Source organism: Pezoporus occidentalis, unplaced genomic scaffold, assembly GCF_034315485.1.
Source record: "Pezoporus occidentalis ecotype Australia unplaced genomic scaffold, CSIRO_AGI_Poc_V1 ctg87, whole genome shotgun sequence".
Lineage (NCBI taxonomy): Eukaryota > Metazoa > Chordata > Aves > Psittaciformes > Psittacidae > Pezoporus > Pezoporus occidentalis.
The window spans coordinates 1,219,344-1,247,049 of NW_026916231.1; the positions used below are offsets into that span (position 1 = coordinate 1,219,344).

A 27,706-nucleotide genomic window follows, 5' to 3' on the forward strand; every position below is an offset into this window, starting at 1 on the left:
TCTGTGGCTCCGGCCCGGAAGCGCTCTGTCCGGCGCCCGGAAGCCTTTCACCTTAGTCTGAGTCAAGATGGCGGTGGACACCGCAACTGAGCTGCTGTTCTTAGACACGTTCAAGCACCAGAGCGCGGAGGTAATGTGGCGGCGGCTGTCGCTGTTTTCCTCTTTCTTATTCCCGGCTGCTGCTGCGCTCTCCTGCTCATGGCGGTGCCGCGGCGGCTGTAGGGCACAGAGCGCCGCTGGGGTAGGCCCCGTTGGTGGCTCTCGCCTCAGCGGGTGGCCGGGCGGGAGGGAGCCCGCTGAGGGGGATCCCCGCCTTCTCCCCCCGTGCAGCTGAAGCCCCCGTGGTGCGCCCATCCCCGCGCTGTCCCGGCAGCCGGGGGTGCCGTTGGCAAGGACTGAGGGAAGGCGCGGCGGTGGGAAGGGAGCGGAGACGTAGAGGTAACGGGGAGGAGAGGCGAGTGGAAAATAGAGGATTAAACTGATTTGGGAAGTCCGTAAGGGAGGAAGACAAGGGGGAAGGTCTGTCAGATACCTGGCGCTTTTCTGTAGCTAATGAGCAGAAGTATTTGTGTGTATGGGAGATACTCCCTTAGGTTTATGCAGCCCACGTGCATCGTGAACAAAATGAGTATTTCAGGCTTGCTTAAGCAGTGGGAAATCATGCAGATATTCCACTTTGAGGCTGTTGGGATCCTGAGCATCCTTGAAGCTGCTTGTGTTACAGCAGATTTGTCCAGGGCCCATTGTGCTCTTCAGGGAGGAAGATAGGGACCATAAGGGAAAACAAAAAGTGTTGTGTAACACAAGTAAGATGTTATAGAATTATAGAATTTCTGAACTATGTTTGTGGACAGGTATCGGGGAAGAAAATTAAGTATTTTGAGCTGATACTGCAATTTAAAACAAATGGGAAGTTATTCTGGAGTAATTTCTGGCTACCATGACTAGGGAGACCCACGTGTATTTTTAATTCTACTATTTAAGACAGCATTGGGCGGGAAAGGCTCACCACTTCAGTTCCCCTGGGTAGGAAACAATAGGCACTCCTATTCCCCTCAAGGGCAGTGTGGTCTCTTATTGAACATTTTAAATTGTGTATAATGTTTTCTGGCACTTTAATTCTTGCCTAAATCATATTGAATTTTTATTAAAGAAAAAAACAAAATGCATATTACATGTTGCAGAAAAGCCTTCTTTATGTCATACTAATTATTCAGATAAATGGTCCATGAGTCTTGCTTTAGAGGTTGTGGTCCTTCATAGGATCATAGGATGGTACCAGCCTGTCCCTAAGCAGCAATTGCCCCCCCAGCCAACTTCTCCCCTAGTTTATATACTGGGCATGCTCTATGTTGTATATACATGCTGTGGTATGCAGTACCCCTTTGGCTAGTTTGGGTCAGATGTCCTGTCTCTGCTTCCTCCAGGCTTCTTGTGCCCCTCCTCACTGGCAGAGCATGAGAGACTTGAAAAGTCCTTGATCATGTTAAGCACTACTTAGCAACAGCTAAAAACATCAGTGTGAGTAAAGCCAAACCACAGCACTGCACCCGCTGCTAGGAAGAAAATTAACTGTATCTCAGCCGAAACCAGGACAGCTTCAGTTTAAGAATGTCTGTATACTTACAGGTGGACATATAGTTGATACATATGTACTATTTTGTGAGTGTATACATGATAGAATTGATGTATAAATAGAAAAAAAAAAAACCTAATGTAGTGAATTGAGTGAGAGAAGACCTTCAGCATTAATCGTCTGGTGGCTGCTGCGTGGGAAGTTGCTGTGTCTTTATGATTGCTTCCTAGTTTGCACAGACATCTTTTAGGAATGCTGAAGCATTAGAATTCATTATACTTGCTATTCCTTTGTGGTAAACAGAAATGTTACTTGCAAAAGGTTTTCAGATGATGCTGCAAAATTGGAGAAATAAGTCTACAGAATTCTTGTACAGGTCTAGTAGAACAGATTTATAGTATCATTTCTAGTATTACATTTGTAATATAACGTTTGCTAATGCTTGAAATTAAACCACACATTTTCTTTTCTCTTTAATTATAAAATTGAAATGTTTTAGTAAACATTTAATAATTTAAACACTTACTAATTTAAGGTCCAGTTTTTACGTTTACCAGCATACTTTGTTAGAAAAAACCCTATTACTGTTTAAGATTCTTACAAATAAAGGGAGCGAGTTATGTAAATAAATCTGTAACACTTTCTGTAAAAAAGTGTTAAATATAAAAAAGTACTAGAAGATTATATAAAAGCCTTTTCTGTGTAACAGTGTTTAACAGTGTTCAGCATTTTACGGAATTGAATTTTGTGATTTATTAGGATTGCGACTTTAATTTGGTCAGTAAAATTCTTTAACTGCATTATGTTGTTTGAATTTTACATTTCTTAGACTTTCTTTATTCTTTGTTTTGTAGCAGAGTACCAATATAGATGTAGTTCGTTTTCCATGTGTGGTTTACATAAATGAAGTACGTGTCATTCCTCCAGGAGTGAGAGCTCACACAAGTTTGCCTGACAATAGGGCTTATGGGTAAGTGAAAGGTAGCAGGTATCCGATGCAGGGACACCTTGCTGTTATTTTTTCTTGAACTTGTGTATCTTAATAGAACCTCCAGTATAAAAGTGTAAAATGCATTTGTGTCTCTGCTGAACATGTAATTATTTTGGGGAATTACTTAAACAGTATAATTTAAAGCCCCCCCCCCCCCCCTTTTTTTTTTTCAGTCCTACTTACTCCTGATAAGGAGCTGAACTGAGTTGATTTTTACCTTTGTTCTGTTTCCAGAGAGACATCTCCACATACATTTCAACTGGACTTGTTTTTCAACAATGTCAGCAAGCCAAGTGCCCCTGTTTTTGATAGGCTAGGGAGGTAAGTGCCTTTAGAATGGCTTCATTATCTGTCTTTTCTTCCTTAGAATTTTTTAGTGCAGAAAGTGCACAGTAGAAAATCTGTATCTCCTATGAGTTTCATTTTTGGTCTGGTTTTTGCTAGTTTGTGCTTTTGCACTTCAGTCCATGTGGGAGGACAGAGGTTCATGCTTAAAAGAAGAAAAGTTCTAATGTTTGTAAACTTACAGACCCCATATAAATTAATGAAAAGTATTTTGTAGAAATAAGTGATTTTGCACTCGTCTTTAAGAGCATGTATTTGTTCAGTGTTTTGCTATTAGCGTATGTGTTTAATACATCTGTGCTTCATGTCTTTAAACATGGTTTATGTTAATGGAAAATAACTTCGTACATTTTATTTAACAGCCTCGAATATGATGAAAACACTTCAATTATATTCAGACCCAATGCAAAGGTAATGGAATGTGATTTAAATCTCCTTTCCTAACCGGCTATCATTTAGGTATAAATATGGTTGCCTGTGGTGCGTTAGCACTGTGTAAAGCATTTACTGTTTAAGATCTTATTCTGAAATTTGCCTGTAGTTCAGATACTCATCACTTTTGAGTCTGCATCTATAATGGCATGAGTTGTAGAACATTTGGTTGCTTGACAATTCCTATGGAGATTAGCAACAGAACTATGCATTACTTAGGAGCAAAGATAAATAAGAATGTTGTGGCTGCAGACCACAGCTAAGCACTTAATTTTCAGTTTTGTTTGGGTTTATTTTATTCAGATCAGGCTATGGCCCCTGGTGATTTATTTGTTTATGATTTTTTTGTCATTAATAGGCCATAGTAGATTAGGCAGTATATTGCAAGGAACTGAATTACTTTAGAGAAACAGTATTTATTTGTTGTAAAGATTAATATATTTAAAGTTTTCTCAGTTTTCAAAATGTGGTGTAAAGAGGCATTTTATTGTTCTGTTCTCCTTTCTTGCTTTTATGCAGATACTGATAGAGTAAAATAACTTCTGAAGTTGTCTTGTGTAGTTTTTAAGTGCTTTTTCATTAAAAAAACCAACAGGTCAACACGGATGGATTGGTTCTAAGAGGGTGGTACAACTGTCTGACTTTGGCAATATATGGCTCAGTCGACAGGGTAGTAAGTCATGAGAGAGAGTCACCTCCTCCACCACCACCTCCACCACCACCTCCCCAGCAACAGCCTGGTTTGAAAAGAAACCCAAAACATGGTAAGCCTTATAAGAAGACAGGGATTTTATTTTTAAAAAGTAAACATTATGGTACCCCATCTGAAAAAAAAATAACCAAACCCAAAGAAACAAACCCATAAATCAGTTCTTTCATATTTTATATTTCAGTGGCTTTGTTTTTCTAGCTTTGTCGTTGTCCTTAAGTTTTCTACATTTTTTATATTTATATTTATATTGAAAGTTTTTAAGTAGGTTCTTGTCTAGTGCCTTTTTGAGAGTGGGTTACTTGATCTATTGTTAATTACTTAATATGGTCTAAATACAGTTTAATTTGTGTGGGCTCCTTAAAATTTGGATGTTTGATACCACAAAAAAATTATTAGAACAGTATTAAAAAAATCCTAACAAGAAAACTTCACATTCATTATTAACTTCCCTTTTGGGTATGGAAAGTAACTTACAAAAGAGTGTTTGCTTTGCATTGGTGTTAGAATGGCCATGAATAGAATCCAGGGTCAAGTTTCTTGTTCAGTGTTTGTTTTAGACTTAAAATTAGAACCGTCTTGTTCAGGGTACAGCTTTTGAGCTGCAAAATTTGAATACTCTGTGTAGTAATAACTAGTATAAACTGTAAAATCCAGTTGATTAAATGGTGGTTGTTTTTTTTTTTTTTTCTTTTTTAATTTAACTCAGTTATTATTGATAGAGTTAAAGTATTGGTAGTTCCGAAAACAAAAATGGCAATTACCCATGTTCATTTGAACACAGTATGATGTTAAAAAAAAAAAAAAATCAGTGGTGTTAATATGCTTGCTTATTGGTGCAGTTCTTGTTTATATCAGAAGTGATTTCAGAAAACTGCCTCCCATATTGCGGATGCAGATTGCAGATTGCAGATTACAGATTACATAGCTGGGAAATGAAGTCAAAAGTAGCACTGAAAAACTGAAATTTCCTGCTTCTATTCTTGTGATTCCATTAAATACAAGCTTGTATTTTCACAATAAATATAGTTGATGGAGAGAAAGAAGACCAGTTCAATGGCAGTCCTCCAAGACCACAACCTAGGGGACCAAGGACACCTCCAGGCCCTCCTCCTCCTGATGATGATGATGATGAACCTATGCCTGTGTCAGGTAGAATGAGAACAGTCTCTTTTATCTGCTGCACTCACTGTTTAGTGGAGGCAGGATTCTGTGTTCCTGCCCAATGTGAAGTTTCCTATCTGCTGTAGCTTTCTGCTGGACAGATTCAGTTTTAAGAAAGGGATTTGAAAGAAAATCTGTTAAAAGTTAGTAGATAGCAATTCTATGATCCTGTGTAATTGAGCATTGGATTTCAGAGAAGTTATTTTGTGTTCATTCCTTAAATTTTGTATATATTTTTAGTGGTTGGGGAAAAAGAAGATGATGTGGACCATAGGGAAGATTACTTTGAGCCCATTTCTCCTGATCGAACATCCATTCATCAAGAAAGCCAGTATTCTGACGATGGAGAAGTGGAGGAAGATCAACAAGAAGAAGGAGATGATGAAGATGATGTGGATGTTGAGGATGAGGAGGATGAGGATGATGATGACGATGATGATGATGGGCATACAGTAGAGAGTATTGCTGATGAGGAAGAGGAGGAGGAGGAGGAGGAAGATGAAGATGATGAAGAGGGTGAAGAGGAGGAAGAAGGTGAAGGTAAGTGAAGTTGTAAAAAAGGAAAAAGAAAGTCAGGTTTATGAAATGTTGATGGCAGTACCGTTATGATTACGAGGTGTGAAGAGAACTGGATCTTCACTTGGTCATTGCACCATTGCCTGCCTCATTTATGGTTCTATCATCTCTCGAGAACAGTATTTTGCTGTGGAATATTTATTCCTTTATAGTAAATCTTCCTGTTACTCTGTATAAATAGAGGAAAACAGGTACAGCTTGTATAGGTAAGAATGAACATTCTGTTTTGTCAATGTGTACCCCAGTGTTGTGGTTTAAGCCCAGCCGGCAACCCAGAACCCCACAGCCGCTCACTCCCTCCCTACACCTTCCTCCCCCTGCTCCCGGAGGGATGGGGAGGAGAACTGAAAGAATGTAACTCCCGTGGGTTGAGATAAGAACAGCCCAGTGTCCTGGGTTCAGCAGTAGCAGTCATTTTTCTCCTTCTTGGTAGCTGGTGCAGTGCTGTGTTTTGACTTCCAGTTTGGGAACAGTGCTGGTGATACCGATGTTTTCGGTTGTTGCTAAGTGATGTTTACCCTGACCAAGGACTTTGTGAGGCTCATGCTCTGCCAGGGAGGAGGGGAAGCCGGGCTGAGAGCAAAAACCCAGTAACTAAGGTATAACACAAACCACTACTGCTGCCACCAATAATAATAATAAGGGAAATAACAAGGGGAGAGAATACAACCGCTCCCCATCCACTGACTGATACCCAGCCTGACCCTAGCAGTGATCTAGCCCTTGGGGTAACTGCCCCCAGTTTATATACTGGGCATGACTTGCTGTTGTATGGAATATTTGTTTGGCTAGTTTGGGTCAGGTGTCCTGTATCTGCTTCCTCCTGGCTTCCCCTCTTCCCTGGCAGAGCACGAGACTCAGAAAGTCCTTGGTCAGAGTAAACATTACTGAGCATCAACTAAAAACATTGGTGTTATCAGTGCTGTTCCCAGGCTGAAAGTCAAAACCACAGCACTGCACCAGCTACTAAGAGGGAGAAAAATGACTGCTACTGCTGAATCCAGGACACCCAGTTAAACTTTTTGCTTTATACATTCTTTTAAATGTCTCTGTTAACTACATTAAAAATCTGTCAACTGGGGCTTTCACTTGTGTCTGGAGAGAGAAAGCTTTCTGTATGTTAGATTGTTCTCTGAGCAGTAATATTTGCATTAAATAAATTGTTACTTTTTGAGAAGATTCTCTGCAGTTAAAAATTGTTTTATTCATAATGAATTTTATTTTGTAACTGAATATTTTTGTTTTTAGGAGATGATGGATATGAGCAGATATCAAGTGATGAAGATGGAATTGCTGATCTGGAACGTGAAACATTTAAGTATCCGAGCTTTGATATTGAATATACTCCTGAAGATCTGGCATCCGTGCCTCCTGTGACATATGAACCTTTTGAAAAGGAGCTTGGACCTCTTTTGTACTTCAGCTGCCCTTACAAGACTGTGTTTGAAAATGAAGTTGGTAAAATAAAGGACCAAGACCCAGAGAAAGAAAATTCAGGGGCAGTGGAAGCCTCAGTTAAGTTAACTGAACTGTTGGAATTATATCAGGAGGAAAGGGGTGCAAAGTGGGTCACTGCATTAGAAGAAATTCCAAGTTTAATAGTAAAAGGATTGAGCTACCTGCAGGTGAAAGACACAAAGCAAGACTATATTACCCAGCTAGTAGACTGGACCCTGCAAGCTTTAAACCTTCAGGTAGCTCTCAAACAGCCCATTGCTTTGAATGTCCGACAACTCAAAGCTGGGACAAAATTGGTATCATCGTTAGGAGAATGTGGGACTCAAGGAATAACAGCACTCTTGCAGGCAGGAGTTATTAATGTATTATTTGACCTGTTGTTTGCAGATCATGTATCATCTTCCCTTAAACTTAATGCTTTTAAAGCTTTGGATAGTGTTATTAGTATGACTGAGGGAATGGAAATGTTTCTCAGAGGTGGTGTAGATGTACATGAAAAAAGTGGTTATCAGAAACTCGTGGAACTCATACTGTTAGATCAGACTGTGAGGGTAGTTACTGCTGGTTCTGCAATTCTGCAGAAATGTCACTTCTATGAGATTTTGTTAGACATTAAAAAGGTGGTTGATCAGTTAGCAGAGAACACTCCTCCTCTTCCTAATCACACTGAATCAGAACAGGACCAGGATTTGGCAGGACTTGAAAGAACCAACCAAGAATATGAGAATGATGTGGAGGCTCCTATGGACATGGATCATCTTTTGGAATCTTCTAATATAAGCGAAGGAGAGATGGAAAAACTTATTAGTCTTCTTGAAGAAATCTTCCATTTGATGGAAACTGCTCCTCATACAATGATTCAGCCACCTGTGAAATCTTTCCCAACTATGGCACGTATTACAGGCCCTCCAGAAAGGGATGATCCTTACCCTGTCCTGTTCAGGTATGGCAATTGCAAATTCACTTTCTAGAGTGTATTTCCTCCAACTTGATATAGGTGTTTTTTAGCAACAAGTGACCTTGTTGACTAATGCTTTTCTAGATGTTTCATTTTGTGCTTTATCATAAAGTCTGGGAGAGTTTGATAGTTAATGTATTTGTTATTTTGCTGGCTTTCAGTCAACCTAGTATTCATGTAACAAGAAGTCAACCTCTTTGCTATTACTAGTGTCATGCTAGCACTTCAGTCGCATTCAGTTGTGCTAGGTGCTGTTCCAGTGCATGTTTGGAAAGTGGTTTTCCTTTGTTATCTTGGAACACGTCTGTGTGTGTGGATAACACAAGTCTGGAATACCTCTCTGTGTGGCAAAATGGCAAGATGCACTCCAGCCACAGTTAGAATTTGTGCAGTCGTGTCAGCGTAGCTCAGTGTTTCACAGCACAGCCAGAGGAGCTGAGGCTTGCCTGACTTCAGCCATTTAAAGCATCCCATGGGTTATTTCTCTGGTAGCAAGTTTCTGTCTAGAAAGTATTTCTCTAAATGCTAACAGGTTGCTTTGATAGTAGTCATGGCTGAATACAAGTATCTACATGCAAAGAGTCTTCAAATCACCTTATATGTATGCTGTACTGATTGATTTCTTAGCATACTTAACAAACCATTGATGATTATTCAGATAGAGCAGATTTAATAAAATATAAAGTATTATTTTGGTTGTAGGTAAGGTGGGGGTTGGGTTTTTTTGGGGGGTGGTTTTGAAGATCAGCATTTTATATTCATGTATTTACTTCCTGTAAATATTATAGCAATTATGTTTTATAAGGTTACATTTTTGTATCACTTCATAATCAGTTATTATTTCTTGTAGTCCACAGATCACTTAAGTTCTGAAGCTAGGAGTCATGTCATTTTATATAATGTTATTATGCAGTGTTATGAGATGATTGTAATATTACTGATAATTTTCCTGTTCTTTTTTGTTTCCCAGGTATCTTCATAGTCACCATTTCTTGGAATGCATTACTTTGCTACTGTCTATGCCAGTGACAGGCGCACATCCAGGCGTGCTGCAAGCTATACGAGATATATTGCGCTTCCTGGCACAGTCACAGAAGGGGCTTCTTTTCTTTATTTCTGAGTATGAAGCAACAAACTTGTTGATTAGAGCACTTTGTCAGTTTTCTGATCCGGATCAGGAGGAAGGTCTCCAGTCAGATGGTGCCAATGAGGATACTTTTGCCCTGTGGCTCCTGCATTCAACACAGACGTTACAGTGCATTTCAGAATTATTCTGCCACTTTCAGCGGTGCACAGCCAGTGAGGAGACTGACCATTCAGATCTGCTGGGAACACTTCACAACCTTTACTTGATCACCTTTAACCCTGTGGGAAGATCTGCTGTGGCTCATGTGTTCAGTCTGGAGAAAAATCTCCAAAGTCTTATTACTTTAATGGAATATTATTCCAAAGAAGCTTTAGGGTAATTTATGCATTTATTTATATCCTTTAGGTTTTTATGTTTCAAAAGTATCTTTTGTAAATAATTCAGTGAGTCTAAAATGTTTTCTTTTAGATCATGATGTTTTTATTTAAAAACTGAACAGCCTGTATGTAGAAGAACCTGATAGAAAATCAGGTCTGTCATTCGTAACCAGCTAGTTAATACCCAGAGCCTGTGTAGGTCATCCACCAAGGTGGTGTAACATAGGTCAGGCTTCTGGCTATGTGAAAAAAGTCAGTAAGTAGGCAGTTTTCATTTAAACATAGAATTTGACTGTGAAACAAGTAAAAGATTTGACTGGGGAAACTGGACACTGTACACTTATCTGGCATGGGAATCTCTCAAGTTCCAAGTTCTTACAAGTGCTAAAAAGAGTCACTATTTGTTCAAGGCCATGTTGGATGGGGCTTTGAGGAACCTGGTGTAGTGGAAGGTGTCCCTGCCCATGGCAGGGGGTTGGAACTAAATGATCTTTGAGGTCCCTTCCAACCCAAACCAGTCTGTGATTCTATGATTATTTTCTCTGGACAGGCAGTGCTACTACTTTAGGTAGCAGTACTTTTAAAGCAAGATTTGCAAACCAGAGTTATAGAAAAACATCTGTGTGCTGCTCAACTTGCTCTCATCTTTTGTGGAAGCTGAAGTAAATATGAAGTCAATTTAAAGAAAGCTTTCACTTTTCAAAAAGCATGGGAGGATAAGGGTTTGGGCTTTTTTGTTGATAATTATATGGGGCAGTCCTTACTGAAGGTAAAAGATTTTTGGTGGTCAAAGAATGAAAATCTAACAGAAATGCAATTTTAATAGATAACATCTAAAGAAAACCCTTATTGTTGTTTCAGAGACTCAAAGTCTAAGAAGTCCGTTGCATATAATTATGCCTGCATCCTTGTTCTGCTGGTGGTTCAATCTTCAAGTGATGTCCAAATGCTGGAACAGCACTCGGTGCCTTTGCTGAAGCTTTGTAAAGCAGATGAAAATAACACCAAATTGCAAGGTATGGTATGTGTCATTATCAGTGGGATTGTTTGAATCTATAGAAGAGACCTTTCATATGTGGGTAATTGGTGCTTCACGATCATCTGTTTTGGATAATGTATAAAATGAAACCCTTTTCCAGCTGCACCTGATTAGTTAAGTCACTGAGATAATGTGTAGGGTTTTTGTTTTTGTTTTGTTTTTTTTTTTTTGTTACTGAGATTTAAGGAGGAAATTGTTTCTAGTTAGATTATTTTTCAAGTAACGTTAACTACAATTAACTTTGGTAATTACAGGAAGTTTGAAAATGTTTCTGTGTTCAAAATAAGAGGAAATTTTGGTAGAAATGGACTAACTAGTCAGTGAGCTGACTCTTATTTTTGTTGTTCCCTTTAGCGATGTAACCTTATAGGGTGTTTATATACTCATAAATAATTCTGGGACTGTTTTCTGGCACCTAGGCCAGCTGGCATAGAGTAATGCATGTTACTCTGCTGCTAGATCTTTTGATCCAGACTGTCTTGGTGTGTTCCCTGGCTTGTATTGTGTCACGTATCAGGCCCAGGTCTTTTGGACAAAGCTAGATGGGGACTATTCTGACACCTGAATATTGAAACTCTGATGTCCAGAGTTGTGCTCTGCACTGCTTGACTGTCTTGTTTGGGCATACCAGTAATTTCTTCCAAAACTTAAATGCACTGAAAGAAATTTGCATTCTGAATTCCCTCATCTGCCATGCTTTTATTTCTTTGCTCCTCACCTGATCATCAGTTTTGTGAGAAGCAGGGCCAGTTTGTCAAACCAAATCATAAATCAGTCTGAAAGTAGCTGTCAGTTCATACACAGTCGACCATTGAACCTTCGCATTTTTTAAAATCCTTCCAGGAACGATAGGTTTTAAAACTTTAAATCTCTTGCCCCCAGAAATTGGGACTTTCAGGTTACTCTGGACTAAAAGACTGTTAATTTATAAGAACTTCCAGAGTGAGTATGTGTTACTGGTGCAGAGACTGGCTCCATTTGGGCATTTAATAGGAGCTTTGTATTTTGTTTGTAGTAACCTGTTATGTAGGTTAAGGGGAACATGCTTTGGTCCTTGCTCTTGATGGATTTTCTGTAACTGACAGTGGGACCCTGAGTGTCTTCTGTAAAATATATTTAATTAAAAATAATAGCAATGATAAATGACAGTTATGAGTGCTCGGGTTAATTTATGCAAACTTTTGTCCATGTACGTGGGGTATATTGCCTGTTCTGAAATCTTATTTTTGTTGATGCTTTTCAGCTGGCTACAGCTACATAGTATGCCTCACAGATTTCACACTTGACCTTAGTATCTGTTGTGTAAGCTAAGTACATTTTTATTGAAAACAAATTTTATGTTCATAAATGCACTGACTTGATTAACTCTTTAAGTTTTTGTTTTTTCTTTTCCCCCCAGAGCTCAGCAAGTGGCTTGAACCTTTGAAAAATCTTAGATTTGAAATAAATTGTATTCCAAATCTCATTGAATATATCAAGCAGGTTAGTAAAATACAGATAGGTGCTTCCTTGTAGTTGTGCTCTATAAGCTTAGACCTTTTGTAGTTTGATATTGTATCTCAGGTATGTACTAACTAATATAATATTAAAAAATACATACTATTATCCAAAGTAGATGTTTTCATTGAAGCTTATGATTTAGGCCAGTTCTTGCACTCAGTTATATTTATTGAAAGAAAATCTAAGGTAACTACATGATGCAAAGATCCAACTATTTAAGTCTTTCAGCTTCCCATAAACACACAACACAAATGCTGGCCCTCCTGTTCTTCTGCCATATTTGTGACTGCTTTCCAAAAGGTGGAATAATTGAACTTAAACGAATTGTGTGGAATATTTACAGTAACTAAATACAGGATTTGAATAGCAAGCTAGTGATGTACTTGTTGTAAAGACCTTCTTTATAATACTGGTTCTTTTTTTTTTTTTTTTTTTTACCTGAAAGAATATTGACAGTTCGATGACCCCAGATGGAGTTGGTCTTCCTACTGCACTTCGTGTTCTTTGTCATGTTGCATGTCCACCACCAATGGTAGAAGGTTGGTATGTTTGTACTGCTTCACATAGATATCTTAGTTTTTTGAGTCTTCTACTTAAACAGTCTGAGGTGTAATTGTGATTGCGTGGGAGAAATTAGACATACAGAGATGTTATTTCTTTTCTGTACAGGTCAACAGAAAGACCTTAAATGGAATCTTGCAGTTATTCAGCTTTTTTCTTCTGAGGGAATGGACACCTTCATCCGGGTGTTACAGAAGCTGAACAGCATACTTATTCAGCCTTGGCGACTCCATGTCAACATGGGCACCACGCTTCACAGAGTTACTACTATTTCCATGGCCCGCTGTACACTTACTCTTCTTAAAACGATGCTAACAGAACTCCTGAGGGGTGGATCTTTTGAATTCAAAGACATGCGTGTTCCATCAGCACTGGTTTCTTTACACATGCTCATGTGTTCTATTCCTCTCTCGGGTCGCTTAGATAGTGATGAGCAAAAAATTCAGAATGACATTGTTGATATCTTACTGACTTTTACACAAGGGGTTAACGAAAAACTTACCATTTCTGAAGAAACTTTGGCAAACAATACTTGGTCTTTAATGCTGAAGGAAGTTCTCTCTTCAATTTTGAGAATTCCCGAAGGCTTTTTCTCTGGACTTATACTGCTTTCAGAGCTGTTGCCTCTTCCACTGCCCATGCAGACGACGCAGGTATGGTTTAGGTATATTTAGTTTTTAAAGGATTTTAATTATGTGTAATCCTTAGACCATTTTCACAGTTGTGGAAAAAAACAGATACATGAATGGGTGAATTAAAGCTTATTTAAAGCATTTGTGTTCATATAGATTCTTTGAAGATACATCTTTTTCATCAGAAACAAAATGGGTATTATTTGAGCATCTTTTAAAATCAGCAGTCCTGTGTTGTTCTTTTGTCCCTTGTGAAATTACCTAGACTCCATTCTATTACTTAAATAATTAACTATGAGACAGTTGAATTTAACCTTGAATGCCAAGCTCTCAATACATTAAGGTTCTCCATTGTTTTGGCATGGATCTTGAATCTGTGATTTTTAATAAGTAAGTGTAAAAGGTGTGTGACAACCAAAGCTCCTGAAGGAATACCCAATTTGCTGGAATCATGCCCTGTCATTCAATGATAATAATGAAAATGGCATTCCATGTTTTTGATGAGGACAGTATTACTACTTAGTCTTTATCTTCTGATAGAATTCAGGTTTTCTCACGAAAGGAGAAACCTCCCTCCTGTCCTTTTGTTCCTGCAGGTAATTGAACCACATGATATTTCAGTGGCACTCAACACCAGGAAGCTGTGGAGTATGCATCTTCATGTCCAGGCCAAACTGATACAAGAAATAGTTCGATCTTTCTCTGGTTCATCTTGCCAGCCTATTCAGCATATGTTGAGACGTATTTGTGTTCAGTTGTGTGACTTGGCTTCACCTACTGCTCTTCTTATCATGAGGACTGTATTGGACCTAATTGTAGAAGACCTACAAAGGTATCTTTGTTTCCTATTGCAAACATTTCTTCAATGAACTGTTAAATTCATCTTGGTTCTGTGCAGTAGATCTAGTAGGAAGAAAATACTTTCAGAAATATTACTTATCCATTATGAACTAAGTGAATTCTCAGTCCAGTGCTATATACTGTGTCCTGAGAATGCTTAATGTTGCTAAGGGACCATCTGATACTTCTAAGTTTTGGTGTAGTTTCACATTCTTTGTTTATGGTAAGATTTTTTGTTTTAGGAAGATTTTCTTCAGGCTGTCCCTACAAAGCCTTATCTCACCTGTGAAGTACTTCTAAAGGACCTAGCTGATACAAATAAGAAAAGTAGGCCAATAAAGTTCCCTATACTGGAATTTGCACACTAACAGGGAAATGTGTAGATATTTGTAAGCTCGAGTAAGTTTAATACTACAAATTCAGATGGTTTGAAACAATGAGTATAGTATATTAAATGCGTACTATAGCTTGCATAAATTAGATTAATTAATTAGTTAAGTTTTGATGCAACCAGAAGTTGTTTAGTGAAAGTTGAGCAGTTCTCAAAAAGTAAATGAAATGGTAAGTTTACATATGTAGACTAGGTGGGTTTTTTTAAATGCAGATTATATGACTAATGGCTGCTTTTATAGTTTTTTAGATCACTTTAAAACAGATTTCTCAAAGTGTATTGATATCTTTTCAGCAACACAGAAGATAAAGAGAAACAGTACACTGGACAGACCACTCGATTGCTTGCTTTGTTGGATGCCCTGGCTTCACATAAAGCTTGTAAATTGGCTATCTTGCATCTTATCAATGGCACTTCTAAAGGTGATGAAAAGTATACAGAGGTTTTCCAGGAGCTTTTGGCTTTGATGCGGTCAGCTGGGGACAATGTCACTCATCAACAGTGCGCTGAATATGTGACTTCCCTTTTGCAGTCCCTCTGTGATCAGGTATTTCCTATATTTATTGCAAAACGTGTTGATAATTGTAGGGGACAAATGAGGTTATTTTTTAGATGCCTGCTGTTTTCCAAAAGAAATAAAAAAACCCCAGCATTGTTGAAATACAAAAAGAGAAAAAAGAGCATGGTTGCTGCTTTTGCAGATTTTCTGTCTTGGTGCTGCTGAATGTAAAGCCTTTTGGTTTATGATATCTCTTTTTCATTATATGCACTATTCTGTAGCTTATTAGAGAACAAAACCTGTATGGCACAAAGATTGACTGTCCCCTCAGATGTGGGTTGCTGGCAAAACTTGAGTTGTCACAGTTCACCTCTTACATTGAATGAATACATATCCCTTAGCTGTGTAACTGAAATGTCGTAAAAAAGTATTCCAAAGATACATATGATGCGCTGCTACCATAAAACTCCACCATTAAAAAATAAAGCACTAGAGCAAGGTGAGAAATGTTACCTGGAAACTGATTTGTAGACCGGCCCAGGTAGTTTCTCATTAGTTGTGTGCATAGATTTGCATGTTATTATTTTCATTACCAGTTGCATATATTTATTTGCTTTAGTGCTTACCCACTTACACAAAAGACATTTGGGCATTGCTGGTCAGTAGAAATTAATCAGCCTTTTTTCATATACACAACAGTATTTGTATCTTTGCCCATGCAAATTTATTGTTAAAGTCAGTCTTGTTTTATTTGATGTAAAATGTGGAGGGGGCAGTAGATTGCTAGGTAGTGTCTTAACCTCTAAATTTTCATAGAACCACAGAATCATAGAATATCTCAAATTGGAAATGATCCATAAGGATCATGGAGTCCAGTCCCTGCACCTTGCAGGACTACCTAAAACTACACTGTATGACTTAAGAGCTTTGTCCAGATGCTTCCTGAACTCTGACAGGCTTGGTGTCGTGCTTCCCTGGGGAGCCTGTTCCAGGGACCAGCCACCTTCTCAGTGAAGAACCTTGTAATGTCTAACCTGAACTTCCCCTGATGCACCTTCATTCCATTTCCTGGGTCCTATCTCTGGTCACTAGAGAGGAGATCATCACTTGCCTCTCCTCTGCCTCCTTCCTGTGAGGAGGTTGTAGACTGGGATGAGGCCACCCCTCAGCCTTCTCTTCCCCAAGCTGAACAAGCCAAGTGACCTCACCTACTCCTCATACCTTAAGGGACATAGATTGAGGGACAGTTTGACTACCTAGGCGAGAAACTGTAGGCATATTATCCAGTGACTGTTTGGCTTTTACCTGTGGTTCTGCTGTCACATTTCACCCTTTAGAGCTTTTATGTTTTTAAAAATCGTAACCCTGAACAGAATCAAAATAAAAAGGATACTCTAGATTAGTATTTTACTGGTCAGTAATAACTGAAATACTGGAACAAGATGGTAAAGGGTTAGTGAAAGAACCTGGTATGGCTTGTATTTGCTGCTGGTATACAGAATGCATTTTTTAGTATGTGTATAATCATTTTTTATAGGATATTGCACTCATTTTACCAAGTTCATCAGAAGGCTGTGTGTCTGAATCAGAGCAGCTTTCCAACTCTTTACCAGGCAAAGAGCTGATGCCCTTCATTTGTGACTGTCTGATGGAAACATTAACTAATTCTGAGAGCAGTTACAATTGTCTGCTGCAGTGTATCCGAACAATGATGTTCCTGACCGAGCATGATTATGGCTTCTATCACTTAAAGAGGTATGGTGTTCTAATATATCACTGACTGCTTAAAATAATTTAAAAGCTTCTGCAGTGTGAAACCATTTCCTTCGCCTCTAGTAGAAATGTTGAGGATAGGGCACCTGAACTTTTATTTCTCTTTGGGGCTTCAGTATTTTACTCAGTATTTTGGTCTTTACTCGAGATTTTACCTCTGAACCATTTCTGCAGTATTTACACAGGAGCACTTTGTTTCAAGAAACAGAGAAGTAAAAAAAGGTTTATGTACTCCATTTTGTCACTCCAAGGCTGGAGGACTGGAATCAGATATGGTGTTTGTGTCCTTCCCTTTTGAGTCACTCAGTAGTTAGAGCACTCATCTGGGACACTGAAGAGCTGTCTGACATTCCCTCTATTTTGAGGGGATTCAGTTTGTACTTCCCCACAGTGTCCTGACCTCCAGGCAGTTAAGGCTTTAGAAATGAGGGTTTTGGGTTTTTTGTATAACTACTTAATGTTGACTCCACTCCCTTCTGAGCAGAATATCTGCATGCATGGGACAGTATGGTGTTGTTTGACACTTAATGCCTCTCCCTGTCCATTGAAGGTGTGGTGCAGAGAGGCAAGAAATTTGTGAGGTTCCCAAACTGAAAAAGGTAGTACCTGGGGCTTTGTCAATAAAAGGTTGTTCAAAGCACACTTCTGAGCAGTGCTAAAGACCTGTGCTGCTCAGGCTGCACGAAGCTATACAACCCACAAATTGAAAATAAGCAGATAAGATGCTGTTGTTCCTATGATTCTGTATGTCTGGCTGTCAGCTTCAGTGCACAGCCTTGCTATTTTTGTGTTGATGATTACCTTTCTGGCTTGTTTCTGCAGTTAGGCAGCTTGGGATGCAGTAAAATTGTAACATCATGATCCTGCTTTATACATAAGGTCCTTTGCAAGCAGATATTTCTGTACTCCTATCCCTTTGCCCCCAAAGATGAAAATGTAATTTCTTGCAGGTTTTAGAGATGTCACTGTAGTACTTATAGCTGTGTATATGCAGTCTGAGATATCTGTAGACAGCACTGCTGAGAACAACAGTCTACTACAGTGAAAATAAGGAAGGTCCAGCTTCTAATCTTGATAATGGGCAACTTGATAATTGTAAAATTTAACAGATTTGGTTTCATGCAGCTTATTTTCCTGTGTCTATTTCACTGTAGTGTGTTAGAATGTATGCACTAATCAAGTATTTTCTTTCTTTTCATTATGAAAACAGCTCCCTAAGAAAACACAGCAGTGCTCTCTACACTGTATTAAAGCGAGTAGTAACTAGTTTTAGCAAAGACACAGGTGAACTGGCCTCTTCATTTCTGGATTTCACGCGACAGATTCTGAACTCCGATACGCTGGTAAGTGAATGTGTGTTGGATACTTAGAGAAACTCAGCTGCATTTCTCTGACATCTGCACTGTGAGGCATGTTGAGGAAGTTATCTCAGAAAGCAGTAGACTGCAGATTGCTGTGTCTTTTCCATCAGCAGTGTTAGTGCCATCTTTAGTTTTTAATGAAAGCTGGGCAGAACAGATGTTTAGTAAATAAGAGGGTGTTTCAGTAGGCAGAACACCACAGTGGTTCATTCTGATGTCTTAAGTGAATAGCATGTTATTGTTTCCAGGTTTAAGATTTGTGGCATCTGTTAGTTGCTGTATTGATATGTACTATATATAGAAAGGAATCTAAAATGTTTGTTAATTCTGTGATACAGACCTCAGCTTGTGTAGGAGAGGATTGCTTTCATCTTGATGCAGCATCTAAACTTGCCTAGTAAAGTGGACTTTATTAAAATACTTTGTATTAAATGTTTTTAAATCAAGAGATTACTCTTGTTTTGCTACATTTGCTCTAATGTATATTTGAATTCTGAGGGATTTGCAGTCCAGAAATAAAACGAATATTTATGTGTGATTATTTCTCACTTGCCAAATGTTTCAGGGATGTTGCGGAGATGATGGAAGCCTTATGGAAACAGATGGATCTCATCCAGGCAGAACGCTGGGTCTGACTACTGCAGAGTTAAAATATCTACTGCAGAACAAAGAAGAAACCCCAGAAAACCTGCTGCTTGATCTGGAGAAGCATGTTATGGTAAAAGGATTTAAATGAGCAAGTTGATGTTGGGGTCTTGTATCCGAACATGCTTTTAAAACAATATAGACTATCCTTCCTTGGTGGGAAGGGTGCACAACTCTGTGGCACACCTTGTGGAACTGGTAATAGCTGTTGCCACTGTTTTAAAACTGATGTCCAAAATCACCTCTTCTGTGCAGGATGGATTCTGACTTAATTATTTGCCTTGTGGTAATGGTAAGGAGTGTCAGGGTTGGTATCCCCTTGTGCTAAGAGAACAGGCACACTGTAAGAGAACAGGCAATTAACTGTGTGTTGAAAGTCAGTGAATGCATACAGCAGAGAGCATTGGATATGCTGAAGCAGATTGTTAATGTAATAAGCAACAGGAACCACTGCTTAGCAGTGGCTTGATGTTACTGGTAACCAGTAACAAGTGGAGTACCCAGAAGTCAATACTGGGGCTGATACAGTTGCATGTTTTTATCAGAAACCTGAATGGTGGATACATCTTCAGCAAATTTGTGAATGACAGTAAGATGTGGGAGTGACTGAAGTGACCAACAGGAAAGCCTCAATCTAGAGAGACTTCAATAAACCTTGTAGTTTTGATGTAGCTGAAAGCTTGTGTGGTTCATTATGAAAGATCAAAGTTATGTAGCGAGAGCAGGATAGCCTCACGCCTTGATGTGGGCTGGACTGAAAAGGGCCAGGTGATTATGGTGAATATTAGGTTGAACCTGGACCAACAGCATATGGTCACTACAAACAAGGCAGACTGTTCTGAGCTGTCCTGGAAGGAGCACAGTCAGCAAATCAAGGAACTGTACTGTCTCCTTCCATGGGATGCTGGTGTGCTCCCCTATGGAGAGCTGCATTTGCCTCTAGGCCAGCTTTGCCTTCTAACCAGTTCCAGAGACTTCTAGGGAAACTGAAGAGTGTTCTACCCAGGTGGTCAGGGACCTAGAGCACATGTGCTGTCAGGAGAGGATGAGGAAACCAGGCTTGTTTAGCCTGGTGAAGAGGGCTAAGGAGCTATCCGAGAGCTACCTAGAGCTGTTTAGAAGATAGTAATAGAGGTGGTACAACTTAAAGCTGTTTGGGAGATAGTAACAGAGGTGGTACAATCAAACTCGACTTGGAAATTCCAGATGATAAAACAAGGGGCAGTGGCTCCAGGTTGCAGCTTCAGAGGTTCAGGTTAATGTTAGGAGGAGGGGGGAGGAAATCACTGAGAGAAGTGTAACGCTGGAACAGGTTGCTCAAGGTGGCTGTGGGCATGTGATGATAAGGTTTGGTTTACAGCATATTGAGGGGCTCCCCTGCTGTTGTTTGTGTACTCAGGTGTCTTTGTTTCAATATATGGGGATAGATAGACCGTTTTGTGTAGTATCTCCCTCCGCCCCTTTAATTAACAAAACCGTATTGTCTTCTCTGAGGAGCGGAAAAAATTCTGACTTGTGATGTATTGCCTTAGGATCGTTCAAAGGAAGATGATGGCCTTGAATCCTTACTGGACAACATCGTTGGAGTGAGGCAGATGTTGGAATCTGCAGGTGATTCTTGTCCACTGAGTGACCAAGATGTAGAGCCTATTCTTTGTGCACCAGACTCTCTTCAGAATTTGTTTAACAACAGGTAAAATGGTTGAATCTAAACACCGTTATCACTACTACCTACTAGTCCTGGTGTATTTAATTTCATGTTGAGTATCAAGGGTAAAGCAGCAACATTCACCCGAGGTTCTGTAAGGCTGCATGTACTTGCAATTGGTTGTCATTCATAACCGGAGTTATCTATCTCTCTCTCTATATATATATAAATATTTGGCATCGTTTTATTGCAGGACTACATATGTGTTGGCAGATGTGATGGATGACCAGCTGAAGTCCATGTGGTTCTCACCCTTTCAGGCTGAAGAAATAGACACTGATCTGGACATGGTAAAAGGCTTCATTAACCTGCCTGAAGTGGATATAAAAATGAGGGTCAGCCTGAGGCAGTAGCATCAGGAATTCATATGGCCAAAGGGTTTGTTTTCCTGAACTCACCCGGGTAAACTGACCCAGATACCAGTGTTGGCATTTGTTACAGGTTGTTACCAAATGCCTTCAAGTTTACTTGGAAGCAGCAACAAACTTGGCACCTTCTGCAGCACTCTAATGCAGAAGTCCTCTTTAGAGGAACAGTTGTGTCAGTCTTGACCTGCTCCTGTATTGTTACTGGGCCTTTACAGCAGTTTGTGTTAAATGTAGACAAAGAAGGTGACTTTTCCTTTCCTTGCTTCTCTCTGTCACTGCAATACCCAGAGAGCCCACGAGCTACACTTTGTTAAAGAAATCCTTGCTCTGATGCGGCAAAAGTGGAAAAAACGGTTCTAGGAAATGAAACTTCCTGCACAAAAACTTGTCACAGGAGTTGAACCTCAATTTGTGTAATTTAAACTTCAAATGTCATTTTGAAACAGAAGTAACATTCCTTTTTTTTTTTTTTAAACTGAGCAGTTGGCAGTGTCTTAATTTACGTGAGAAATAATCAGTGCCTCTTGACTGCTTTGCCTTCATTCTTTTTTAGATGTGCTCTTTTTAATGAACATGCAGAGGTGTTCGTGTTTTAATTTCTTAAGCAAAACCTAAACTGTTGTTTCCTGTATAAAAGCAGCATTAATAAACATGTAGGACTGTAGCTTCAGAAGAATGCCTCACTGTAGGTCATTTAGTGACAAGTGTTTGTACATAAAAGCTATGCTCTTGCCTTTGCTGAGATCCAGAGCCAGCAAGACAATTTTGCTGCAGCTCTGCTGCTCCTTTGTTACTTATTAACAATACTGCTGCTTTTTTTGAGCCACACAACTGCATGAAAAGGTGCTTTTTTGCTGTCATAGAAGGACCTTTGCTGAACATCATCCATCCTCGTGCAGCATGTTTTCTTCTTCAGAGGAGCTAGTGATTGTTGTAATAAAATTATCATTTCAGGTAAAAGTTGACTTGATTGAACTGTCAGAGAAGGGCTGCAGTGACTTTGACTTGCAAGCTGAATTAGAGAGGTCATTTTTGTCAGAGCCATCATCTCCTGGACGCACAAAAACTACAAAAGGGTTCAAACTCGGCAAGCACAAGCATGAGACCTTCATAACTTCGAGGTAAGATGGGTGTAAAGAGTAAATAATGTGTTCAGCACTGACTTGTATATTCTCAAACCTTTCAAATTACATCTCCAATATGGAGAATGCCTGACCTTCAATATGAATATATTTTTACATTAAATAAATTATGCTTTGTTGTGACAGTGGAAAATCTGAGTACATAGAGCCTGCAAAGAGAGCTCATGTTGTACCACCACCAAGAGGAAGAGGCAGAGGAGGATTTGGACAAGGGATTCGACCACATGATATCTTCCGTCAGAGGAAACAGAACACGAGCAGGCCACCCTCCATGCATGTGGATGACTTTGTTGCTGCAGAGAGCAAAGAAGTTGTTGCTCCAGACGGGATACCACCAGCCAAAAGGCCACCAAAAGTGTCACAGAAGATTTCTTCACGTGGTGGGTTCTCAGGGAATCGAGGAGGACGAGGAGCTTTTCACAGTCAGAATAGGTTCTTTACACCACCTGCTTCAAAAGGTATGTTGTTTCCTGTATCAGAATTGGAGTAAATGAATGCTAAAAATGCTTCAGGAATACTAACCAATTTACTAGCAGTTTATCATCGCTGGTGTGAGATGCTCCTGAAGCAGTGTTGTTGAAGTAAGTTGTTTAGCACTAGAAAAGGTTCTCTCAAGTGCTGTGGAATTAAAACAAGGCTGTGAGTTGCCTTTTCTCTTCCTCTTTTACAAAAGAAGTTAGCTGTTTTCTTTTAGCAATGGTTGGAGTGCTTCAGAGATGCAGTCATAAAAATAAAAAAGCATTCTCTACCATTTGTGACATGGTAGTTCCTGAAATTAAGCATCACAATGCATCTCTGGCTTTAAATTAGGCTTTTGAATAAAAGGATGGCAGAACCTGACAAGAATAAGATGCAGTTTTCAGTGAATCTGGAGATTCTAAGCCTACACAGTGTGAAGTTTCTTCCATACACAGACAAGGTTGCATTCCTTTCCATTTTGTAATTAGGGCAAGTCTTTGCATAGCAGAAACAGAAAATACTTCCATTTAGTAAAGTTATAAATACTAGGATTTATTGCAAAACCTTGAAGTATAGGAGTCTGTCTTCCTACACTAGATAATGTGAATTCTTTTAAACTTGAGTTCATGTCTGTAAAATAGGTATTTTCCCCAATTCTGTGTATAATACAGTAACTTTCAGACTTTGAGTTAGAATACTTGCGGGTATGTTGATGCAGAGTAACTTTATCTATTTGAATGATGTAAATGATGTATTTATTACCCTGAGTATTGTGAGGCTTGAAATGGAAACCAGAAAGTGATGTTTGCTCAGCAGCATGTGGGTTTTTCTCTCCCTATCCAGGAAATTACAGTCGTCGTGAAGGTGCTCGAGGCTCAAGCTGGAGCGCACAGAGTACACCCAGGGGAACCTACAATGACAGTAGAGGTGGTCAAAGCAATTTTAACAGGGGTCCACTGCCACCACTGAGACCATTAAGTTCAGCAGGTACATGGTATTCATATGGGCATCGAACTATAGAAAATTCTTTGAATTTCATTTTTGCTTTACAAATGAAACCATGCAAGGATGCTGCAGACACCTTGAAATTCAGCAAATGTTTTAAGCATATATGAACAGTTGTCACTGAGACTGTCCAATCCAGCCCAACTTTCCTACCAACTGCCCTGTAATCCATAGAACTTGCTGAATTGAACGCTTGATCGCAGAACCTTAATTTTGCATTGAGACTTTTGCAGTTCGGTTCTCTTCGTACCTACATGGTAACTATAGAGCCCATCAAAACAAAAATACTTGCCTAAAAGAACAGTGAGCATTAAGAGGAGAATCCAGATGCGGTTTGTGTCTCATCCTGATGTTGTCCTTGCGCTTTCCCAGCAGCTACTACGCCTAGGGCCTTTTTTTTTGTTTTTTCCAACTGAGTATACTTTTCTTTGCTTTAAGGCTACCGACCGAGCCCTCGGGATCGTGCTTCCAGAGGCCGGGGAGGAATCGGACCATCTTGGACAAGTGCTAATAGTAGTAGCAGTGGTGGCTCAAGAGGGAAGTTTGTTAGTGGAGGCAGTGGAAGAGGTCGTCATGTACGTTCCTTCACACGATAAAATGAAACCCAATGGAACAGCCCAACCATATGGACTTGTGTGAAGATGACAAAGAAAAGAGCGGCACTAAAGGACCAATTCAGAGTTACTGCTCTCTGAAGGACACCAAGAGAATATTTTTGCCTGAAGAAAAGTTTTTGTTTGATACAAGACTTGAAATTTCAATAAAAGTCAAGACTTTTTGTGTACAATTGTAAATTTTTTTGTTCCTTTTGAAAGAATGTTTTAATTTTTTTGTGGACTTCAGTAGACAATGCTCAGTAAAGAACCTCTTTGAGTTGAGACTTGAAGGACTTCTAAAATACTCATTGTGCCAAAAGAAAGGTACAGGCGTTCTGTGTGTGACTTACTACCGCAAGAAGATCAAATATATATATATGTATATGTAAGGCAGTTTTAGTTTTCTTTCTCTCAGGTTTAGAGCCATTAGCCCCTTTTTTGGTCTTTAACCAATCTGAATTATTAATGAATGAGGTCCATCTGGCAGCAGCTGAAGTAGCAGGTGACAGAAGATTGACTGAAAATGATCTGTGAAAGAGTACAAATGTAAATGTGATTTGTGTAGGGTTTATTGTACATCTGGTAATGTGAGTAGACACTTAAATAAGATTGCACACCTGCTAAGATCAGTAGGAAACCCGTCATTGACTTAAGGGAGAATAAAGTGATTTTTCTAGCATTTACTACTCCGGCTCATGCATTTGGAGCACAAGTTACTTCACTGGACAAGAGAGTATGCTTTGAAATTCAAAGGCAAGGTGCCTGTACCCTGAGAGAGCCTGGAGTTACTTGTTGCCTGCCTCTCTGCCCACTTACATAGTTGAGAAGGCGTAGAGACATGTCTGAACTGTAGAATCACACAGTGAAGCAGCAATGCTAAACCTTCCCTTTGACTATAGATGGTTGGGATTTTGGTTCCTGGTGTTAGGCTGAGATGTAGTGCAAAAAGAAACTTTGAGAAGTAGGAACTGGTAAAGAAATGTTACCGCTGGATTCTACCCTAAATTTATTTTGTATTTAACTCGGTGGTCGAAGTAAGCTTTGTACGTGTTTGCATTCCTTTGGGCTCCATGGGATTCCATAGAATTAACTGGTTCTTGGTAGTCTTTTATTGCACTTTTGGGTGGGATGAGGTACATGTATCATTTGACAGATGAGCTCCGCTCTCAGACTTGGCTGAGCCTGATTTTTCTGTCCATTTTTGGTCTCCTGGCATTATGAAAAGTGCTCTAAAGGGGTCTTCATCTACTTAAGTAAGGCCCAGTTGTAATGTTCTTGTTCTATGTAAGCTTACATTGGGCAGCTTGTCTGACCAGACTTGTGAGTTTTACCACCCAATTTTAAGTGTTTCTGAAGTTTGATAGTACTTCAAATCGATTTTGGCTGTATGCTACACAGCTAAAGGAAGTGGGGTTTTATCTGAACCACAGAAGGCCCCTGTTATGTGTCCTTTTGCTGTGAGGAGGCTGGGACAGCATCCCACTGTTTGAGAGGTGATTGGTTGGTACAAAGTCAATTGACACAAACTCCTGTCCACTGGCTGGGTGCAGTTCAGCGGGGTTTTGTCAGTTCGCAAAGGTTTGAAATAACACAACAATGATCTGGATTGGCAGCCAGACAATTTACTGAATGGTGAAATAACAGGAAGCTGTAATGTTACTAATAATGCAATTGCAATGACTACAATGGGTGGAGCTCTCACCGCATTGCAGGTATTGATGCTATTTTTTTAAGGAGTGCTGCGCAGGTATTTTCAAAGCTGAGTAGCTCCTTTACACCATGTGTTTAAGGTGGTTTTATTTTTGTTTTGAGCCTTCCGGGTGTTGGAAGCTCACAGGGACACCGAGCACTTGTTTTCTGTCAAGGGATTTGAAATGAAAAGTGTCAAGCATGGAATAAATACGTAAATACTCAGTCTTGGTTCTTGAACGTTCAAAACACATGGCATGTCTACCAGTCATTTTCAGTCTAGGAGGAAATAAAAGGGTTGGTTGAATTGTTTGATGTATGCAAGCTCTGTAAATTTAGCTAGACTTGAAGTATACATGTATCATGTTTTGTTTGGGGTTTTTTAAAATGAATTTAGATCTGTGACCCTTCAATGCAAAGCGGTTACTTTCTTGGATAAATTCAACTTGAAATAATGCTGTTTATTTAAAACTTAGAGGTACTTGGTTTCTTCTTTTAAACTGGATTCCTACCATGAGTGATTAACAGTTTAAGTATTAAATTTTGCTTTTTATACTCTGCCCAAAAAGAAATGTTCAAGTTTTGTGTCCTGACTGGAGCCCCAGAACACTGGAAGTGGGTGGATGGATGGATAGGTGTAAGCAGGTACCAGGTTATCTGCACGCTATAGCTGTGCTGTGCAAGCTTTCAGCCTTTTTTAAACCACTGAGTAACTCCTACTCTCAGGCAGGAGAATATGCTCAAGGCAGTTAATGCAGAGCACTGCACGCAGCAAATGCTCTACAGTGCTCTGTGCTGACTGTTCGTGTTTAAGCAGATGCATCCCTAGATCACACCTTGTGAACAACCTGTTTTCCTGTTCCTACATGTTCATATCCTCCATGTGATGTGTCTGTAGTGGCTGTGAAAAACCTACATTGGGAACAAGATCCCTTCAGTTGAGGGAATTAATTTTCCTCTTCTTGTCAGTGTTTCCTCCTCTGTTTGTGCAGAATTGGAGTGTCACACTTGTGTAGTCCTGGAGTTTTCAACTTTGGGTAGCTCTTCACCTTCAAAGCGGCTGCTCATCCCATGCAAAACTCCCACCAGTGAGGCAGGAAAGAAGTCCTTGAACAGGGACACAACCTTGTTTATTGCTATATACTGCCTCTCTTGGCAAAACATAACCTCATCCATTCCAGTGCACTGACCCTGTGCTGTGCAGCCAGCACACCTGAATTACATGCTGCTTCACTTGATAAAGAATACTCAAACTTGTGCAACAGAAAGAAGCAAACCAAACTGCAGTAATCATGGTGTAGACCCTTTATTAGTTCAACTTTTATGCAAAGCATACTTCAAAGCGATACAAAGAGTGTTTACTGTCTCATACAGACTAGAGATTAAGATCTGTTAAGCACCATTTTATTCTTCTTGTGTATATAAAGGTAGAAAATGTACATAGACTGGCAGTGAACCATGATGTTGGAAGACAGTTCAGTATTTATCTGTTAATAGAAAGTTGCATAGAATTGTAGGTCTTTATAAAGGCATCTACCTATGTGGTAAAATCTCCCTGACTGACCATCCTTCACCTGACAAACGGCATGGAGAAAGGCAAGGCTCGTACTGCTCCTTTTGAATGCCACCCCCCACTCCTAGGTGAAATGGCTGTAGAAAAGCACCATGCCAGAAACGTCCAAGAGGACAACACATGGAAAAGTTAACTTGCAAGGCTACAAATTCTGTATGTCTTAGGAACTGTTTGTCACATGGGATTGATCAGACTTCTTAAAAACACTAACAGCATTTGATATAAAATCACTTGTCCAGTTAAAAATACTTC

General features: G+C 39.5%; 1 protein-coding gene across 1 annotated transcript; it reads left to right on the forward strand.

Annotated features, from left to right (window-relative positions):
• VIRMA (vir like m6A methyltransferase associated) lies at positions 1-27,650 on the forward strand. Its single transcript, XM_062604592.1, has 24 exons — positions 1-130; positions 2,431-2,546; positions 2,802-2,888; positions 3,275-3,323; positions 3,940-4,108; positions 5,083-5,205; positions 5,458-5,757; positions 7,042-8,194; positions 9,180-9,671; positions 10,535-10,689; positions 12,112-12,194; positions 12,658-12,751; positions 12,882-13,426; positions 14,002-14,237; positions 14,931-15,183; positions 16,673-16,890; positions 18,119-18,251; positions 18,835-18,987; positions 20,447-20,607; positions 20,816-20,912; positions 21,945-22,111; positions 22,259-22,590; positions 23,435-23,578; positions 24,035-27,650. The coding sequence occupies exons 1-24, from the start codon at positions 68-70 to the stop codon at positions 24,190-24,192; spliced, it is 5,481 nt and encodes a 1,826-aa protein (XP_062460576.1). The 5' UTR covers positions 1-67; the 3' UTR covers positions 24,193-27,650.
• Positions 27,651-27,706: the final 56 nt, after the last annotated feature.

What these genes read in the sequence shown, in the direction of transcription:
- VIRMA (XM_062604592.1), top strand. Translation starts at nt 68, where the DNA reads ATGGCGGTGGACACCGCAACTGAGCTGCTGTTCTTAGACACGTTCAAG. An exon ending in ATTGTAGAAGACCTACAAAG is followed by an intron (nt 14,238 to 14,930) that starts GTATCTTTGTTT and finishes ATATCTTTTCAG; the next exon opens with CAACACAGAAGATAAAGAGA. An exon ending in GAGACCTTCATAACTTCGAG is followed by an intron (nt 22,112 to 22,258) that starts GTAAGATGGGTG and finishes TTGTTGTGACAG; the next exon opens with TGGAAAATCTGAGTACATAG.